The 22,044-nt window shown below is 45.8% G+C and overlaps 1 protein-coding gene across 1 annotated transcript in view; it reads right to left on the bottom strand.

The window, feature by feature from the left end:
* Positions 1-13,666: 13,666 nt before the first annotated feature.
* Positions 13,667-22,044, bottom strand: part of LOC132397895 (tumor necrosis factor ligand superfamily member 10-like) — a 59,098-nt gene continuing 50,720 nt past the window's right edge. Inside the window, exon 6 of the mRNA XM_059976672.1 lies at positions 13,667-13,768. Coding sequence (XP_059832655.1) covers positions 13,752-13,768 — 17 coding nt within the window. The 3' untranslated portion in view covers positions 13,667-13,751. The remainder of the gene's footprint in view (positions 13,769-22,044) is intronic.

Here is a 22,044-nt window from a genome sequence, read left to right as displayed (position 1 = left end):
TCTCTCCATTTAGATAATAATACTCAATATTGTTCCTGTTATAAAAATACATGATCATACATTTCCCAACAATGTATTCCATCTGCCACTTTTTTGCCCATTCTTCCAATTTGTCTAAGTCTTGCTGCAATCGCATTGCTTCCTCAGCACTGCCTACCCCTCCACCAGTCTTTGCATCTTCCACAAACTTTGCCAGAAAGCCATCAATTCCATAATATAAATCATTGACAAACAACATTAAATACTGACCCCTGAGGAACACCACTAATCACTGACAGCCAACCAGAAAAGGCACCTTTTATTCCCACTCACTGCCTCCTGCCTGTCAGCCATTCTGCTATCCATGCTGGTATCTTTCCCATAACTCCATAGGATTTTATCTTGTTAAGCAGCCTCATCTAAGGCACCTTATCTAAATGACATCCACTGCCTCTCCTTTGACAACCCTGCTTGTCACTTCCTCGAAGAACATAGAACATAGAGCATAGAAATCTACAGCACATTTCAGGCTCTACAGACCACAATCACAATGTTGTGTCAACCATGTAATCTACTGTAGAAACTACCTAGAAGTTCCCTACCGGATAGCCTCTATTTTTCTAAGCTCCATGTACCTATCCAAGAGTCTCTTAAAAGACCCTATTGTATCCACTTCCACCACCACCACCAGCATTGTTTTCCACACACACACCACTCTCTCAGTGAAAAACTTACTCCTGACATCCCCTCAGTACCTATTTCCAACCACTATAAAACCATGTCCCTTCGTGTTAGTCATTTCAGCCCTGGGAAAAAAGGCTCTGATTATCCACATGCTCAATGCCCCTCTTCGTCTTATACACCCCTATCCGGTCACCTCTCATCCTCCATCAATCCAAGGAGAAAAGGCCAAGTTCATTCAAGCTGTTCTCATAAGATACGTCCTCCATTCCAGGCTCATCCTTGTAAATCTCCTCTGCACTCTCTCTATAGTATCCACATCCTACCTGTAGTGAGGTGGCCAGATTTGAACACTGTACTCCAGGTGGGGTCTGACCAAGGTCTTGTATAGCTGTAACATTACCTCATGACTTTTGAACTCAATCCCACAGCTGATGAGTGCCAACACACCATACGGCTTCATAATAACACTATCAACCTGCGCAACAGCATTAAGTGTCCTATCGACACAGACCCCAAGATCTCTCAGATCCTCCACACTGCCAGGAGCCTTACCATTTATATTATATTCTGCCATCATATTTGACCTACCACAATGAACCACTTCAGACTTATCTAGGTTGAACTCCATCTGCCACTTCTCAGCCCAGTTCTGTGTCCTATCAATGACCTCCTGTAACCTCTGACAGCCCTCCACACTATCCACAACACCTCCAACCTTTGTATCATCAGCAAATTTACTAACACATCCCGCCACTTCCTCATCCAGATCATTTATAAAAATCATGAAGAGTAAGTCCCAGAACAGATATCTGAGGCACACCACTGGTGACTGACCTCCATGCAGAATATGACCCGTCTACAACCACCCCTTACCTTTTGTGGGCAAACCAATTCTGGTTCCACAATGCCTTACTGAAATCCGTGTACACTGTACCCACTGCTCTACCTTCATCAATGTGTTTTGTTACTTCCTTAAAGAAGTCAATCAGGCTTGTAAGGCATGACCTGCCCTTGACAAAACCATACTGACTATCCCTAATCAGATTATGTCTCTCCAAATGCTCATAAATCCTGGCACTCAGGATCTTCTCCAACAACTTGCCCACCACTGAAGTCAGACTCACTGGTCTATAATTTCCTGGGTTACCTCTACTCCCTTTCTTGAACAAGGGAACAACATTTACAACCTTCCAGTCCTCTGGAACCTTTCCCGTCACCATTGATGGTGCAAAGAACATCCAAGAGGCTCAGCAATCTCCTCCCCCACTTCCCACAGTAGCCTGGGTATATCTTGTCTGATCCCAGTGACTTATCCAACTTGATGCTTTTCAAAAGTTCCAGCACATCCTCTTGCTTAATGTCTATATGCTCAAGTATTTCAGTCTGCTGTAATTCATACCCATAATTGCCAAGGTCTTTTTCCCTGGTGAACACTGAAGCAAAGTATTCATTAAGTACCTCTGCTACCTCCTCCTACTCCATGTCCATGTTTCCACTACCGCACCTGATTGGTCTTATTCTCACACATCTCATCTGCTTGCTCTTCACATACTTGTAGAATCCCTTGGGGTTTTCTTTAATCCTGCTCACCAAGACCTTCTCATGGCCCCTTCTGTCTCTCCTAATTCCATTCCTGAGCTCCTTCCTAATAACCTTGTAATTTTCTGCAGCTCTAATAGTATCTAGTTTATTAAACCTTCCGTAAGCTTTTCTTTTATTCTTAACTAAATTTTCTACATATTTTGTACACCATGGTTCTTTAGCTCTACCATCTTTCCCTGCCACAATGGAACATACCTATGCAGAACTCCATGCAAGTGTTGCCTGAACATTTGCCACATTTCTGCAGTGCATTTCCCTGAGAACATCTGTTCCCAATTTATGCTCCCAAGTTCCAGCCTAATAGCATATTTCTCCCTACCCCAGTTAAATGTTTTCCCAAATTGTCTGCTCCTATCCCTCTCCAGCGCCATGGTGAAGGAGATAGAGTTGTGATCACTATCTCCAAAATGCTCTCCCGCTGAGAGACCTGACACCTGACCAGGTTCACTTCCCAATACCAGATCAGACACAGCCTCTCCTCTTGTAGGCTTATCTACATATTGCGTCAGGAAACCTTCCTGAACAAACTCCAACCCATCTAAAACCCCTTACGCTAAGGAGATGCCAGTCAATATTAGGAAAGTTAAACTCTCCCATCACAACAAGCCTATTATTATTGTTCCCTTCCAGAATCTGCCTCCCTATCTGCTCCTTGAGATCCCTGTTACTCTTGGGGGGTCCATAAAAAACAGTCAGTAGAGTTATTGCCCCCTCTCTGTTTCTGACTTCCACCCACACTAACTCAGTAGCTATTCCTTCCATGACTTCCTCCTTTTCTGCAGCCATGATACTATCCCTGATTAGCAAAGCCACTCCCCCACCTCTTTTGCCTCCCTTTTTATCCTTTTTGAAATTTGTAAAGCCCGTTTCACTCAGCAGCCATTCCTGCCCCTGAGACATCCAAGTCTCTGTAATGGCCACAACATCATAGTTCCATGTATTGATCCATGCTCAAAGTTCATCTGCCTTGTTTATGATACTCCTTGTATTAAAATAGACACATCTCAAACCATCTGTCTGAGTGCATCTATGCTCTATCATCTGCCTATCCTTCCTCACAAACTCCCTGCAAGCTGTCTCTACTTGTGTGCCAACCACCCCATCCTCTGCCTCTTCACTTCAGTCCCACCCTTCTGAAAATCTAGTTTAAACCCTCCCCAATGGCAATAGCAAACCTCCCTGCCAAGATATTGGTCCTCCTTGGATTCAAGTGCAACCCATCCTTTTTGTACAGGTCACACCTGCCCCAAAAGAGGTCCCAATGATCCAGAAATCCAAATCCCTGTCCCCTGCTCCAATCATTCAGCCATGCATTTATCCTCCACCTCACTCTATTCCTATACTCACTGTCGCGTGGCATAGGCAGTAATCCCAAGATTACTACCTTTGAGTTCCTGCTTCTCAGCTTCCTTCCAAACTCCCTCTATTCTGCATTCAGGATCTCCTCCCTTTTTCTACCTAGTCGGTATCAATATGTACCACAACCTCTGGCTGCTCACCCTCCCTTTTCAGGATATTGCGGACACGTTCAGAAACATCATGAACCCTGGCACCTGGGAGGCAAACTACCATCTGTGTTTCTTTCTCATGCCCAGAGAATCACCTAACTGTCCTCTGAACTATAGAGTCCCTTATTAGCTCTGCTATCCTCTTCTATTCCTACCCTTCTGAACCACAGGGCCAGAATCAGTGCCAGAGGCACGGGCACTGTTACTTCTTCCAGGTATCTTGTTCCCCCCAACAGTACTCAAAATGGAGTACTTATTGCTAAGGGGTACAGCCACAGGGGTGCTCTCAACTACCTGATACTCTCTCTTCCCTCTCCTGATGGTCACCCTCTTATCTGTCTCTTGTAGCCCCAGTGACTACTGTCTATAGCTCCTGTCCATCACCTCCTCACTCTCCCTAACAAGCTGAAGGTCATCAAGCTGTATCTCCAGTTTCCCAACCTGGTTGCTAAGGAGCTGCAGCTCGATGCACCTGCCGCAGATGTGGCCATCAGGGAGGCTGGAAGAGTCCCGGACATCCCACATCCGACACTCACAACAGAAAACTGGCCTCACAGTCATACCCACTATTCTAATGTGCCGAGCCACGTGAGCTGCTCCTTTTCTAAACTCTGCTCCCCAGTTGTGCAAAGCTCTCCCTTTGAATCGAATGGTCCACCACTAATGCCTAACATGTTTGTCAGGCAGGATTTCCCTTTACAGCAAACATGCTGATCTTGACTTATTTTATCATTAACCTCCAAGAACCTTGAAGTCTCATCTTTAATAATAGACCCCAACACTTTCTCAACCACTGAGGTTAGGCTAACCAGCCTATAATTTCCTTACTTTTGCCTTCCTCCCTTCTTAAATTGGAGTGAGATTTACAATCTTCCGGGCCTCTGGAACCATGCCAGAATCAAGTGATTCTTGAAAGATCATGCCAAATGCATCAGTAGCCTCTCTCAGGATGCTGGGATGTAGTCCATCTGGTCCAGGTGAATTATCCACCTAAAGACCTTTCAGTTTGCCTGGCACTTTTTCATTTGTAATGGCAATGGCACTCACTCCTGCTCCCTGACACCCACGGACCACTGGCACACTGCCAGCCTCTTCCACAATGAAATCAGATGCAAAGTACCCATTAAGTTCATCTGTCATTTCTATATCCCCCATTACTACCTCATTAGCATCATTTTCTGGTGGTCCAATTCAACTCTCACCTCCCTTTTACTCTTAGAAACATAGAAAACCTACAGCACAATACAGGCCCTTGGGCCCACAATGCTGTGCTGAAAATGTATTTACTTTAGAAATTACCTAGGGCTACCCATATCCCTCTATTTTTCTAAGCTCTATGTACTTACCCATGAGTCTCTTAAAAGACCCTATCGTACCTCCTCCACCACCATTGCCAGCAGCCCATTCCATGCACTCACCACTCTGAGTAAAAAAATTACCCCTGATGTCTCCTCTGTACCTACTTCCAAGCACCTTAAAACTGTGCCCTCTTCTGTTAGACATTTCAGACCCTGGGAAAAGTCTCTCATCATCTTATACACCTCAACTAGATCATCTTTCATCCTCCGTCGCTCCAAGGAGAAAAGGCCAAGTTTACTCAACCTATTTTCATAAGGCATGCTCCCCAATCTAGGCAACATCCTTTTAAATATCCTTTGCACCCTTTCTATGGTTTCCACGTCCTTCCTGTAGTGAGATGACCAGAACTGAGCACAGCACTCCAAATGGGGTTTGACCAGGGTCCTATATAGCTGTAACATTTCCTCTCGGATGTTGAACTCAATCCCAATGAACTGTACGCCTTCTTAACCACACAGTCAACCTTTGCAGAAGCTTTGAGTGTCCTATGGACTCAGACCCCAAGATCCCTCTGATCCTCCGCTCTGCCAAGAGTCTTACCATTAATACTATATTCTGCCATCATACGTGACCAACCAAAATGAACCACCTCACACTTGAACTCCATCTGCCACTTCTCAGCCCAGTTTTGCATCCTATTGATGTCCTGCTGTAATCTCTGACAGCCTCCACACTATCCACAACACCCCCAACCTTTGTGTCATCAGCAAATTTACTAACCCATCCCTCCACTTCCTTATCCAGATCATTTATAAAGATCGCAAAGAGAAGGGGTCCCAGAACACATTCTTGAGGCACACCACTGGTCACTGACCTCCATGCAGAATATGACCCATCCAAAACTAATCTTTGCCTTCTATGGGCAAGCCAAATTCTGGATATACAAAGCAATGTCCTCTTGGATCCCATGTCTCCTTACTTTCTCAATACGCCTTGCATGGGGTACCTTATCAAATGCCTTGCTGAAATCCATATACACTACATCTACAGCTCGACCTTATTCAATGTGTTTAGTCACATCTTCAAAAAAATTCAGTCAGGTTTGTCAGGCATGACCCACCTTTGGCAAAGCCATGCTGACTACTCCTAATCATATTATACCTCTCCAAAAGTTCATAAATCCTGCCTCTCAGGATCTTCTCCGTCAACTTACCAACCACTGAAGGAAAACTCACTGGTCTATAATTTCCTGGGTTATCTCTACTCACTTTCTTGAATAAGGGAACAACATCCACAACCCTCCAATCCTCTGGAACCTCTCCCGTCCCCATTGATGATGCAAAGATCATTGCCAGAGGCTCAGCAATCTCCTCCCTTGCCTCCCACAGTAGCCTGGGGTATATCTCATCTGATCCCAGAGACTTATCCAACTTGATGCTTTCCAAAAGACGCAGCACATCCACTTTCTTAATATTTACAGTATATGCTCTAAGTCATCCCGACAATCGCCAAGGTACTTTTCCATAGTGAATACTGAAGCAAAGTATTCATTAAGTATCTCCGCTACCTCCTCCAGTTCCATACACACTTTTCCACTGTCACACTTGATTGGTCCTACTCTCTCTGATCTTATCCTCTTGCTCTTCACATACTGTAGAATGCCTGGGGTTTTCCTTAATCTTGCTCACCAAGGCTTTCTCATGGCCCCTTCTTCCTCTCCTAATTTCATTCTTAAGGTCCATCCTAATAGCCTTATAATCTTCTAGATCTCTATCATTACCCAGCTCTCTGAACCTTTTGTAAGCTTTCCTTTTCTTCTTGACTAGATTTATTACAGCCTTTGTACACCATGGTTCCTGTACCCTACCATCCTCTCCCTGTCTAATTGGAATGTACCTATGCAGAACTCCAGGCAAATATCCCCTGAACATTTGCCACATTTCTGCCGTACATTTCCCTGAGAACATCTGCTCCCAATTTATGCTTGCAAGTTCCTGTCTAATAGCTTTATATTTCCCCTTACTCCAATTAAACGCTTTCCTAACTTGTCTACTCCTATCTCTCTCCAATGCTATGGTAAAGGACATAGAATTATGATTACTATCTCCAAAATGCTCTTCCACTGAGATATCTGACATCTGACTGGGTTCATTTCCCAATACCAGATCAAGTACAAACTATAACCATATAACATATAACCATATAACAATTACAGCACAAAAACAGCCCATCTAGGCCCTTTCTAGTCTGTGCCGAATGTTTACTTTCACCTAGTCCCACTGATCTGCACTCAGCCCATAACCCTCCATTCCTTTCCTGTCCATATACCTATCCAATTTCTTTCTAAATGACAATATCAAACCTGCCTCTACCACTTCTACTGGAAGCTCGTTCCACACAGCTACCACTCTCAGAGTAAAGAAGTTCCCCCTAAACGTGTTACCCCTAAACATTTGCCCCCTAACTCTCAACTCATGTCCTCTTGTTTGAATCTCCCCTACTCTCAATGGAAAAAGCCTACCTACGTCAACTCTATCTATCCCCCTCATAATTTTAAATACCTCTATCAAGTCCCCCCTCAACCTTCCACGCTCCAAAGAATAAAGACCTAACTTGTTCAACTTTTCTCTGTAACTTAGGTGTTGAAACCCAGGTAACGTTTTCGTAAATCTCCCCTGTACTCTCTCTATTTTGTTGACATCTTTCTTATAATTCGGTGACCAGAACTGTACACAATACTCCAAATTTGGCCTCACCAATGCCTTGTACAATTTTAGCATTACATCCCAACTCCTATACTCAATGCTCTGACTTATAAAACCCAGCATACCAAAAGCTTGCTTCACCACCCTATCCACATGAGATTCCACCTTCAGGGAACCATTATTCCTAGATCACTCTGTTCTACTGCATTCCTCAATGCCCTACCATTTACCATGTATGTCCTATTTTGATTAGTCCTACCAAAATGTAGCACTTCACACTTATCAGCATTAAACACCATCTACCATCTTTCAGCCCGCTCTTCTAACTGGCCTAAATCTCTCTGCAAGCTTTGAAAACCTACTTCATTATCCACAACGCCACCTATCTTAGTATCATCTGCATACTTACTAATCCAATTTACCATCATCCTCTGCTGTTGTATGCTTACCTACATACTGTGTCAGGAAACCTTCCTGAACACACCAAACAAACTCCACCCTGTGTAAATCCCTTGCTCTAGAGAGATGCCAATTAATATTGGGGAAATTAAAATCTCCTATCACAACAACCCTGTTATTGCACTGTTCCAGAATCTGTCTCCCTATCTGCTCCTGGATGTCCCTGTTCCTAATGGGTGGTCTATTAAAAACACCCAATAGAAATACTGGCCCCTTCCTGTTTCTAACTTCCACCCACAGAAACTCACTAGACAATCACACCATGATTTCCTCCTTTTCTGCAGCCACGACACTATCTCTGATCAGCAGTGTCATGCTCCACCTCTTTTGCCCTCCTCCCTGTTATTTCTGAAACATCTACAGCCTGACACTCTGTAGCCATTCCTGCCCCTGAGCCATTCATGTCTCTGCAATGGGCACAACATCATAGCTGATCCACACTCGAAGCTCATCCGCTTTGTTTATGATACTCCTTGCATTAGAATAGACACATCTCAAACCATCAGTCTGAGCACGTCCCTTCTCTATCACCTGCCTATCTTCCCGCTCACACTTCCCTGAAGCTTTCTCTATTTGTGAGCTAACTGCCTCTTCCTCCATCTCTTCAGTTCAGTTCCCACCCCCCCCAGCAATTCTAGTTTAAACTCTCCTCAATTGCCTTAGCCAGGATTTTGGTCCGCCTGGGATTCAAGTGCAACCCATCCTTTTTGTACAGGTCACACCTGCCCCCAAAGAGGTCACAATGATCCAGAAATATGAATCCCTGTCCCCTGCTCCAATCCCTCAGTCAATCATTTATCCTCCACCTCATTCTATTCCTATACTCACTGTTGTGATTACTACTCTTATCCCGAGATTCCTACCCTTTATATAACTGAAAAAACATTTGGTATCCTGCTTTATATTATTGGCTCGCCTGCCCTGATATTTCAACTTTTTCCTTTTTATAGCTTTTTTAGTTGTCTTTTGTTGGATTTTAAAAACTTCCCAATCATCCAACTTCCCACTCACTTTTGCTACCTTATATGCCCTTTCCTTGGTTTTTATGCAGTCCCTAACTTCCTTTGTACACTGGTCATGGTGGTACACGGGTCAGGGCAGTATGTAGGTCAGGGTGGTACGTGGATCAGGGCGGTACACGGGTCAGGGCGGTACGTGGGTCAAGGTGGTACACTGGTCAGTATGGTACACTGGTCAGGATGGTACACGGATCAGGGTGATACACTGGTCAGTACGGTACACGGGTCAGTACGGTACACTGGTCAGTACGGTACATGGGTCAGGGTGGTATACAGATCAGGGTGGTACACGGGTCAGGGTGGTGCACGGGTCAGTAAGGTACACTGGTCTGTAATGTACACGGATAAGTACAGTACGCGGGTCAGGGCGGTGCACTAGTCAGGGTGATACACAGGTCAGGGTAGTACATAGGTCAGTACAGTATGCGGGTCAGGTCATTACACGAATCAGGGCAGTACATGGGTCAGGGTGGTACATGGATCTGGTGGTACACGGGTCAAGTGGTACATGGATCTGGCAGTACGCAAGTCAGGGTGGTATACAGGTCAGCGTGGTACACAGATCAGGGTGGGACACAGGTCAGTACAGTACACTGGTCAGTTAGGTACACAGGTCAGTACAGTGTGTGGGTCAGGGCGGTACATGGTCATGGCAATATACTGGTCAGTACGGTACGCGTGTCAGTAAGGTACTCGGGTCAGTATAGTACACTGGTCAGGACAGTACAAGGGTCAGGATGGTACACGGGTCAGTACAGTATACAGGTCAGGGTGGTACACTGGTCAGAGTGGTACATGGTTCAGGACAGTAGACGTGTTAGGGCATTACACAGATCAGGGCAGTACACAGGTCAGGACGGTACATGGGTCAGTATAGTACACGGATCAGTATGGTACATGGGTCAGGAAGGTATGGTCAGGATGGGACACAGGTCAGGGCAGTATGCGAGTCAGGGTGGTACATGGGTCAGAGTGGTTCGTAGGTCAGGGTGGTACACAGGTCAGGGTGGTACGTGGGTTGTTGGTACATGGATCTGGTGGTACACAAGTCAGGGTAGTACACTGCTTAGGGAGGTATGCGGGTCAGGGCGGTACACGGGTCAGGGTGGTACACGGGTCAGGGCGGTACAAGGGTCGGTATGGTACACTGGTCAGTAAGGAACATGGGTCAGTACGGTACACTGGTCAGTACGGTACATGGGTCAGGGTGGTATACAGATCAGGGTGGTACACGGGTCAGGGTGGTGCACGGGTCAGTAAGGTACACTGGTCTGTAATGTACACGGATAAGTACAGTACGCGGGTCAGGGCGGTGCACTAGTCAGGGTGATACACAGGTCAGGGTAGTACATAGGTCAGTACAGTATGCGGGTCAGGTCATTACACGAATCAGGGCAGTACATGGGTCAGGGTGGTACATGGATCTGGTGGTACACGGGTCAAGTGGTACATGGATCTGGCAGTACGCAAGTCAGGGTGGTATACAGGTCAGCGTGGTACACAGATCAGGGTGGGACACAGGTCAGTACAGTACACTGGTCAGTTAGGTACACAGGTCAGTACAGTGTGTGGGTCAGGGCGGTACATGGTCATGGCAATATACTGGTCAGTACGGTACGCGTGTCAGTAAGGTACTCGGGTCAGTATAGTACACTGGTCAGGACAGTACAAGGGTCAGGATGGTACACGGGTCAGTACAGTATACAGGTCAGGGTGGTACACTGGTCAGAGTGGTACATGGTTCAGGACAGTAGACGTGTTAGGGCATTACACAGATCAGGGCAGTACACAGGTCAGGACGGTACATGGGTCAGTATAGTACACGGATCAGTATGGTACATGGGTCAGGAAGGTATGGTCAGGATGGGACACAGGTCAGGGCAGTATGCGAGTCAGGGTGGTACATGGGTCAGAGTGGTTCGTAGGTCAGGGTGGTACACAGGTCAGGGTGGTACGTGGGTTGTTGGTACATGGATCTGGTGGTACACAAGTCAGGGTAGTACACTGCTTAGGGAGGTATGCGGGTCAGGGCGGTACACGGGTCAGGGTGGTACACGGGTCAGGGCGGTACATGGGTCAGTAGGTACACTGGTCAGTATGGCACAAGGGTCAGGATGGAACACAGGTCAGGGTGGTACATGGGTCAGTACGGTACACCGGTCAGAAAGGAACACTGGTCAGGGTGGTATACGGGTCAGGGTGTTACATTGGTCAGTACAGTACACGGGTCAGGGTGCTACACAGGTCAGGGCAGTACATGAGTCGGTACGGTACGCGGGTCAGGGTGGTGCAGTGGTCAGGGTGGTACACGGGTCAGGGTGGTACGCGGGTCAGGGTGGTACACGGGTCAGGGTGGTACACAGGTCAGGGCGGTACGTGGGTCAAGGTGGTACACAGATCTGGCGGTACGCAAGTCAGGGTCATATACAGATCAGGGCGGTACGCGGGTCAGGGTGTTACACTTGTCAGGACAGTACGTGGGATAGGATGGTACGCGGGTCAGGATGATATACTGATCAGGACGGTACGCGTGTCAGGATGGTACGCGGGTCAGGATGATATACTGATCAGGACGGTATGCGTGTCAGGACGGTACGCGTGTCAGTATGGTACGTGGGTCAGGACAGTATACTGGTCAGGACGGTCAGGAAGCTTTGGAGATCAGGTTCAATCCCAACTTGTGGCACAGTGTGTGCGCAGTCTGCACCTTCTGTTGGTGACAACGTGGCTACGCTCACATCCCGAAGATGTGTGGGTTAGTCGGTTAATTGGGCACTGGAGAATCATCCCTGTATCTTTTTCATTTACAGCCCAGTGAGCTGTACCCTCCAGAAATCCACCTATTTAACCTGAACATAATCACAGGCCAACTTACAATGCTCAGTTAGCCTACTAACCAGAACATCTTTGGGCAGCTGAAAGAAACTCACGCACTCTTGGAGAGGACGTTCAAACCCCTCACTGGAGTTGAACTCTGAACTCTGGAATGGCCTGAGATGTAATAGTATCACACTAACTGCTCTGGTATCATGGCACTCAGAGTTGGGTAAGTAGATGAGAGGTTGATGGGAACGTGGGGAGAACAAACAATGGAATGAATGTAAATGTGTGGTTGCTGGCCAGTACAGACTCAGTGGGATGAGGAGGCTGCTGCAGGGCTGTGTAACTGTGACTTTAATCTTATTGAACAAATTGAATTGTAATTAGCACAACACACATAAAACACTGTCATGTGGATGCATTCACTGAGAGAATTTAGACATTTTCTTTAATCAACACAGTACAGGGATTTGTCATTGTCACAGGGTAGGGTTGAGGTCAGTTATATGGTCACTGGGTAGGGGAGAGATCAATTGGATAGTGACATTGTAGGGGAGAGATCAGCTGGATAGTCAATGCATAGGTGAGAGGTCAGTGGACAGTCACTGGGTAGGAGAGAGGTCTGTTTGATTGTCACAGGGTAGGGGAGAAGTTAGTTGAATGATCACTGGTTAGGAGAGAGGTCATTGGATGGTCACTGGGTAGGAGAGAGGTCAGTTGGATGGTCACTGGGTAAGGGTGAGGTCAGTTGGTCAGTCAATGGGTAGGGGAGCTATCAGTGGATGGTCCCAGGGTAAGGGAAATATCAGTTGGATGGTTACTGAGTAGGGGAAGAGATCAGATGGATGGTCACTGGGTAAGGGAGAGATCAGTTTACAGTCACTGGGCAGTGGAGAGTTAAATGGACCATCACTGGTTGGGGGAGAGGTCAGCTGGATGGTCACTGTGTCGGCGAGAGGTTAGTTGAATGATCTCACTGTGGGGGAGAGGTCAATTGGTCAGTCACTGTGTAGGGGAGAGGACAATTGGACGATCACATTGTAGGGGAGAGGTCAGTTGGATGGTCACTGTGTCGGGGAGATTTCAGATGGATGGAGACAGCACAGGGGTGAATTGAGATGAACAGTTGCTGTGTTGGGGAGACTAAAAGCAGTTGGCATAGTTTTAAGGTGAGACGGGAATGGTTTAAAGGGGGCCTGGGGAGCAAGGCTTTACATAGAGAGTCTCATTTCATTTTTCAATCTTTTTTATTGATTTTCAAATAAAGAATATACAAATCAGAAGAGGAGTTTAAATAGAGAGTCTAATAGTCATCTGGGCTGAGCTGCCAGAGGAATGGTAGATGTGGATATAATCACAACATTTTGAGCAGTACATAGATCAGAAAGGTTTGGAGAGGATTTGGCCAGATGCTGGGGGATGGGACTGGCTTGGATAGACAATTTGTTTGGCATAGATGAGTTGGGCCAAAGGGGCTGACTCCATGAAAGCTGAATGAAAGGCTGGAATTGATTTAATGATGTGAGTTTGCAGTTCCCACTGCTTTGCTGGGATGTGAACACAGATTCTATCATCAGATGGTGTGTACTCACTCTGGTTTAGACAGAAAGGACCAGGTGAAACCATCACTATCCGTAAACAACCGGTCTGTAGCCCTTTTGTTTCCCCATGTGTCGTTATCCATTCTCTATGCCTGGGAGGGAAAGCATGGAAACACTGTGACAGCGGGAGGGAGACGAGACCACACCCTCCCAACAGTCATTACGCACATCATTACTATGGAATAAAGTCCGTCCCTTCACAGTAAAACCCCATAATACCACACTGACCCAGTTTACAGAAAGATCCCCCTTCATCACCACACTTCTTAGAAATGTTATCTGTCACCCTCTTTTTCATCACATTTTCTCTTGTGGTTGAGTTTCAAATCTGTAATTAGTGAAACATGCCAACTAGGAGCAGGAATCGCCTAATCGTCATGGGAGCTCTCCTGACTCATGTCAGGCCTCATCTGACTGTAACTCCACATTCCTGTCCACCTGTGGCCACCTCTTGCCAACTCCTGTAGAATCCTTTGAACTCTGACAGTAAACACTCCTTCCAGCCAGCTTTGAGAAAGAGGGTCTCCATACATTCTCTAATGTCTGTCCATAATGGTTGACTCTTTTTATATGAGCAGTGACCCTTGGTTCTCCACTCTCCCTCCAGAGGATAGGTTCCTTCTGTCCCACCCTATATGAAACCTCCAAGATTTCGTGCTTGAGGCAGTCCTCTCCCACTCAGCACAGCCTCAGTCTGACTAACCTACTGCTTCTAAAGTTCTAAGTCAATTTATTGACTACATACTCATCACATTTACAGCCCTGAGATTAATTTTCTTGCAGGCATTCACTGGAAACAACCTCAAAGAAACACAATAGAATCAATGAAACACCACACCCAACAAGATAGACAAACAATCAGTGTGTGAAAGGCAACAAATCATGCAAGTACAGAAAGAATAGAAAGAAAAAAAATCTAATAATAATACAAAAATAAGCAATAAACACCAAGAACATGACCATAGGTTGTGGGTTCTCTGATGGGGTGGGTGAAGTTATTCCCATTGGTTCAAGGACTTGATGGTTGAGGGCAATTCCTGAACCTGATGGTGTGGTTCCTGAGGCTCCTGTATACCTTCCTGATGGTAGCAGAGAGAAGGGAGCATAGCCTCTCTCCATTAAACCAGAGAATGCAGAAAACACTCAGCAGGTCAAGTAGCATCCACAGAAAAAGAGAAGCCAAATTAAGCTCTCAGGACCAGGACCCTTCCTCGTATGCTGTCTGCCCTGCTGAGTGTTTCCACCACTTTTTGTTCTTTGTTTTTCAAATTTGGAGCATCTGCAGTTTTCTGGTTTCTGTTCTCGTTAGGTCTGGTTTCCATTTACAGCCGGACTGAACAGCTTCCAGTACATCTCTGCACCCCGCAGCTGCATCATGCTTTGGGTTGGTTGCACTTTTAGTGTTGCTGCAGTTACAGGAAGGACATGCAGGATTTGGAGAGGGTGCAGAAGAGGTTCACCAGTGTGCTGCCTGGGTTAGAGGGCACGTGCTATCACACCAGGTTGGACAAACGGATTGTTTTCTCTGTAAATGAGGAGGCCTGCTGGAAGTTTATAAAACTACAAGCTGCATAGATAGGATAGATGGTCAGAATCTTCTTCTTATAAATGACCTGGATGAGGAAGTGGAGGGATGGGTTACTAAGTTTGCTGATGACACAAAGGTTGGGGTGCTGTGGATAGTGTGGAGGGCTGTCAGAGGTTACAGTGGGACATTGATAGGATGCAAAACTGGGCTGAGAAGTGGCACATGGAGTTCAACCCAGATAAGTGTGAGGTGGTTTATTTTGGTAGGTCAAATATGATGGCAGAATATAGTATTAATGGTAAGACTCTTGGCAGTGTAGAGGATCAGAGGGATCTTGGGGTCCAAGTCCATAGGACGCTCAAAGCAGCTGCACAGGTTGACTCTGTGATTAAGAAGGCGTACAGTATATTAGCCTTCATCAATCGTGGGAGTGAATTTAGGAGCCGAGAGGTAATGTTGCAGCTACATAGGGCCCTGGTCATCTCCACTTGGAGTACTGTGCTCAGTTCTGGTCGCTTCACAACAGGAAGGATGTGGAAACTATAGAAAGGGTGCAATGGAGATTTACAAGGATGTTGCCTGGATTGGGGAGCATGCCTTATAAGAATAGGTTGAGTGAACTTGGCCTTTTCTCGTTGGAGCGAAGGAAGATGAGAGGTGACCTGATAGAGGTGTTCAAGATAATGGGAGGCATTGATTGTGTGGATAGACAATAGGTGCAGAAATAGACCATTCGGCCCTTCGAGCCTGCACCACCATTCTGAGATCATGAGATCATTCTGAGATAATAGTCAGAGGCTTTTCCCCAGGGAACGAGAGGGCATAGTTTTAAGGTGCTTGGAAGTAGGTACAGAGGAGATGTCAGGGGTAAGTTTTTTACTCAGAGAGTGGTGAGTGTGTGGAATGGGCTGCCGGCAATGGTGGTGGAGGCGGATACGATAGGGTCTTTTAAGAGCCTTTGGATAGGTACATGGAGCTTAGAAAAAAGGAGGGCTATGGATAAAGTTAGTCATTTCTAAGGTATGGACATATTTGGCACAACTTTGTGGACCGAAGGGCCTGTATTGTGCTGTAGGTTTTCTATGTTTCTATGTTTCTGTGTTTCTAAGAAATGCACTTGAGGTGTTGGGGGAAAGTTTAAAGAAGCAACACACACAAAATACTCAGCAGGTCAGGCAGCATCTAAGGAAATTAATAAATTTCAGGTCAGGACCCTTCATCAGGACTGGAAAAGAAGGTGAATGAAGCTGGAATGGTTGGGGTTGGTGGTGGGGGGAAGGACAAGCTAGAAAGTGATAGATGAAGCCAGGTGGGTGGGGAATGGGGGGATAAGATAAGAAGCTGGGAGGTGATAGATGGAAAAGGTAAAGGTAAATCTGGAGATTTTGGTTAAGGCCCATTCTAGTGTAAGATGGCGCTACTGGAGATGAGTGACAGCTTACTGGTGGTTCATAAAGCAAGAAATACAATGAAATACTTTATTAATATCAGCTTCACAGTGGAAAATTGTGGTAAATGATCACAATGAAGAAGCGAGCGAAGGCAAAGCTGACTTGAGGGTCGATGCAAGTGGGTGTGGTGCAAAGTTAAAGCAACGTTGAGACATATTCAAGCTTGTGAAGCAGAGAGAATTTGGAGCAGAGGAGTTTTGGACAGAAGAGTCTGTCCACCTAAGTCAACAACGAAGTCCGATCAATCTAAGTGCCAGGCTGATTTGGAAAGGTCAGGTATAGGCCACGTGGTGGCAGGGTCTAGGCCCAGAGCATATCCATGCAACAGGGCCCAGCCTTCAGAGTGAGGAATGACCCGATGTTTGGACATGGATGGATTGAAAAGGCCAGGTGTTGGAACCGGAGGTGAGGGTCAAGTCACTCTCCCCTTTCTCCATGGTGTTTACTCTACTCTCTGTGAAACTAAGGCTGAGGCTATGGGTCTGCTCCAGCAGCTCTGGGCTCTGTGTCTATGGACCCACTTTAGTTCCGAAAGCTGTTGCTTGCTTTAATTGTCTGCGTGATTTGTGTTTTTTTCTCTCCCTGTATTGGGCATTTGTTGGCCTTTTTGTTAATGGGTTCTTTCACGTTTCTTCTATTGTGGCTGCTTGTCAGGAGCCGAGTCTCAGGGTTGTATCATTTATACATATTTCAATAATGTATTTTCAACTTTGAACTTCTTGAACTTTGAGGAGCATGGACCATGAGAGAAAGGGAAGGGCACCAAGGGAGAGGTGAGAGGTAAGAGTCCAAAGTGGAGAACTGAAAAAGAGAGAAGTGTGGGAGTGGTGGGGGGTTGTTCTGGAAATTACCAGAAGTTGGAGAATCTTTCAAATTTAAAGGAGGTATGTGGCGCAGGTTGTTTGAAACTCAGATTGGTGGCTGCCGGCAGTGGTGGTGGAGGCGGATATGAGCAGAATCAGGTTTATTGTCTCTGGTATACAGCAATTTGTGAAATTTGTTGTTTTGTGGCAGCAGTACAGTGCAGGCAGAACAAATTATACCAAGTTACAATAAAATAAATAAAGAAAGAAACAAATAAATATATGGAGGTTTGGATGGATAGACAGATGATAAATGAATGAATAGGGATGGATACACAAATGGATGGGCAGATAGATGGATAAGTGGATGTATGAATGGATGTGATGAATGGATAGATGGATGGATGGATGGATGGATAGAAGGATAGATGGATGGATAAATGGATGGACAGATGGATGAATGGATAGTTTAATATAGATGGAGGGATGAATAGATAGATGGATCAGTAGATCGATGGTTGGATACATGGATGGATGGGTAGATGGATAGTTGGATGGATAGATAGATGGATGGTTACACAGATAGGTAGGAGGATGGATAGATGGAAAGATGGATGGATGGCTGGATACACAGGTAGATGAATAGATAGATGGATGGATGGATCTGACAAATGGATAGATGGATGAATAAATAGTAGATGGATGGTTGGTTGGATAGATGAATAGATAGATGAATAGATGGATGGATGGATGGATATACAGATGGATAACTGGATATTTGGATGGATGGGTAAATGAATGGATGGCTAGATGGATGGTTGGATGGATAGATGGATGGATGGATGGGTAAATGAATGGATGGATAGATGGTTGGATGGATAGATGGATGGTTGGACGGATGGACAGATGGATGGTGCAAAGGTACATTAGGGAGATAGTGTTGATGGGTTCATGTTGAAGATGGTTTCAAGGCTGTTAGGGTATGGGTCATATGGATCATCCACAGACGAAGAGATTTATTTTAATTCAGCATTGTATCTAGCACAGATATGGTAGGCCGAAGTGCCTGTTGTTGTGTTGAGCAAACACGAGGGAATCTGCAGATGCTGGAAATTCAAACAACACACACAAAATGCTGGTAGAACACAGCAGGCCAGGCAGCATTTATAGGGAGAAGCACTGTCGATGTTTCGGGCCAAGACCCTTCGTCAGGACTTTTGTGTGTGTTGTTGTTGTGTTGTACTGTTTCGAGTCATTAGGAGATTGTGAGGAGATTTGGTACATCACCAAAGACACTCTCAGGTTTCTACAGAAGAGAGCATTCTAACTGGTTGCATCACCATCTGGTACGGAGGGGACTTTGCACAGGATCAGAAAAAAAACTGCAAGAAGTTGTAAACTTTGCTAGCACCATCATGGGCACTGGTCTCTACAGCGTCAAGAACACCTTCAAATGGTGATGCCTCAAAAAGGCAGCATCCATTATTAAGGACCATCATTACCCAGGACATGCCCTCTTCACATTGCTACCACCAAGGAGGAGGTACATTGGCCTGATGGCTCACACCCAAATATTTTAGGAACAGTTTCTTTCTCTCTGCTGTCAGATTTCTGAACAGACAATGACCCACTTACACTGGTTCACTTTTTCCTCTCTTTTTTCATTACTTAGAGTATAGTACAGAAACAGGCTCTTTGGCCCATCTAGTCCATGCCAAACCATTTAAACTGCCTACTCCCATCGACTTGCTCCCAGACCATAGCCCTTCTTACCACAACATGTACCAATTCAAACTTCTCTTAAACATTGAAATCAAGCCTGCATATACCACTTGCACTGGCAACTCATTCTACACTTTCATGACCCTCTAAGTGAAGAAGTTTCTGCTCATATTCCACTTAAACTTTTCACCTTTCACCCTTAACCCATGACCTCTGGTTGCAGTCCCACCCAACCTCAGAAAATCTTTTGTATCGTGTTCTGATTCTGGAAATCTAAGAACAGAATGCCACCAGTTGCCCTTTATCCACAGCATGTGTAACTTTAGCAAACTCCAATAAACAATGTGCAGTGGGACAGGAGACTGGGGGGCAGTGTGCAGGGGCATGGGAGATTGGGGGCAGTGTACAGCGGGATAGGAGACTGGGGGGCAGTGTCCGGGGAAGCAGGACAGTGTGGTGGGGAGAGGGTTGGAGATTGGGGGCAGTGTACAGCAGGACAGGAGACTGGGGGGCAGTGTGCAGGGGGATGGAAGATTGGGGAACAGTGTGCTGGGGAACAGGAGACTGGGGGGATTGAGGAGGGAGTGACAACACACACAAAATGCTGGTGGAACACAGCAGGCCAGGCAGCATCTATAAGGAGAAGCACTGTCGACGTTTCGGGCCGAGACCCTTCATCAGGACTAATGGAGGAGGGACTAACGGAGTTAATCCTGAGGAGGGAGATGTCTGGTTCTCCTCAGTCCTTGGCTCAGTTGCAGGTGAGAGAGGGGTTTAACCCAGAAAAGTTTTGATATGCAGTTTCTGTGCTTGTGGTCTGATCCTGCAGTCTGGTGTTGCATGAAATGAATTCTGAGCTAGCATGAGAATTATGAAACATGCACAAGAGCCAGGGAGTTGTTTCTGCTGAATAACTGTATGTCCCATTGCCACACTCGAGAAATGAAATCATTCTCTGCTGCCTGACTCACACAGAGAAATGAGCTCATGAGGTGCAAATTGGAGAGGTTCTTGGAAGAGGCCACTGGTACATTGGGACCTCGTCATCTGACAGGTAAGAGCTGAGCCTTTCTCAGACCCACTCATGGGGGCTGCAGATTGACACAGCTCATCAGTGTGGGCTAAATGTGGGAGAGAGCACTGTAAACACTCAACAGGCCTGGCAGCATCAGTAGAGGGAGAAACACTGGGGAAGATTCAGGCTGAAGTACTATGACTGTCGACTGATTATCACAGGTTACTGATTCCAGAGCAGAGCGTTTCAGTAGCCAGGAGGCAAACAGCAGGAATGGGAGGAGGAGGGGGTGAGGAGAATAGATGGGGTGAGGAGAGGGCAGTGAGTTCTTCCTGTCCTCCAGCTCCAATGAAATAAACTGATAATGAGAGATGAAAATGTTTCAGCTCCAAACATTGCCCATCTGTCTGCCTCCACAGATGTTGCCTGACCTGCCAATTCCTCCAGCAAGCAATGATCAGATTGAGATGTAGAAGATGGGATGTGGCCATTTTCAGACCCGTCCTCTCTGTCTTCTGCCTCAGAATCCTTGTCTCTGAGAACAGATATTGGGCCAGAGATGACCATCAGTCAAATATTACTGCAGGAATTCTTTCACCGTGTTCATGAGGGAAAACTGTAAAATATTTTAGGTTGATTTTGTCTCAGTCAACACAACAGCCACACCAACAACTAGACCCTAAGACCATAAGGCAAAAGAGCAGAATTAAGCCGTTCAGCACATCAAGTCCACTCAAACTTTTCATCATGGCTGATTCCATATCCCATTCAAACCCAGACACCTGCCCACTCACCATATCCCTTGATACCCCAACCAATCAGGAATCTATCAACTTCCACTTTAAATATATCCACAGACTTAGCATCACCCATAATCTGAACCAGAGCATTCCACAGATTCACCACTCTTCGGCTAAAAAAATTCTTATAAAGGCTCAGCATTATCTCCTTGCTTTTATATTCTATTTCCCTTGAAATAACTGTCAACATTGCATTTGCCTTCCTTACCACAGATTCAACCTCTGAATTAACCTTCTGGGAGTCTTGCACAAGGACTCCTAAATCCCTCTGCACTTCTGATGTTTGAATTTTCTCCCCTTTACTCCGCACTATTCTTCCTTTTACCAAAATGCATTATCATATATTTCCCAACATTGTATTCCATCTGCCACTTTTTTGCCCTTTCTTCCAACTTATTTCAAGTCCTGCTGCAATAGCATTCCTTCCTCAGCACTACCTACCCCTCCACCTATCTTTCTATCATTTGCAAACTTTGTCATAAAGTCATCAATTCCACTATCAACATCATTGACAAACAATGTGAAAAGTAGTGGTCCCAACGCTAACCACCGAGGAACACCACTAGTCACTGGAAGCCAACCAGAAAAGGCCCCTTTTATTCCCACTTGCTGCCTCCTGCCTGTCGGCCATTCCTCTGTCCATGCTAGTATCTTTCCTGTAACAGCAGCAGATTTTATTTTGTTAAGCAGCCTCATGTGAAGCATCTTATCAAATACCTTCTGCAAATCTAAGTAAATTGTACATTGCATTGGAGAGGGATAGGAACAGACAAGTTAGGAAAACATTTAATTGGAGTAAGGGGAAATACGAGACTATCAGGCAGGAACTTGGAAGCACAAATTGGAAGCAGATGTTCTCAGGGAAACGTACGGAGGAAATGTGGCAAATGTTCGGGGATAGTTACGTGGGGTTCCAATGAGTAGGCACGATCCAATGAGACTTGGAAAGGATGTTAAGGTACAAGATCAGTGGTGTACAAAGGCTGTTGTAAGTCAAGAAGAAAAGAAGAGCTTACGAAAGGTTCAAAAACTAGGTAATGATATGAATC

Source organism: Hypanus sabinus, chromosome 8, assembly GCF_030144855.1.
Source record: "Hypanus sabinus isolate sHypSab1 chromosome 8, sHypSab1.hap1, whole genome shotgun sequence".
Classification (NCBI taxonomy): Eukaryota; Metazoa; Chordata; class Chondrichthyes; order Myliobatiformes; family Dasyatidae; genus Hypanus; species Hypanus sabinus.
The sequence above is the reverse complement of the archived record's forward strand: the minus strand, read 5'-3'. Positions and strand labels throughout refer to the sequence as shown.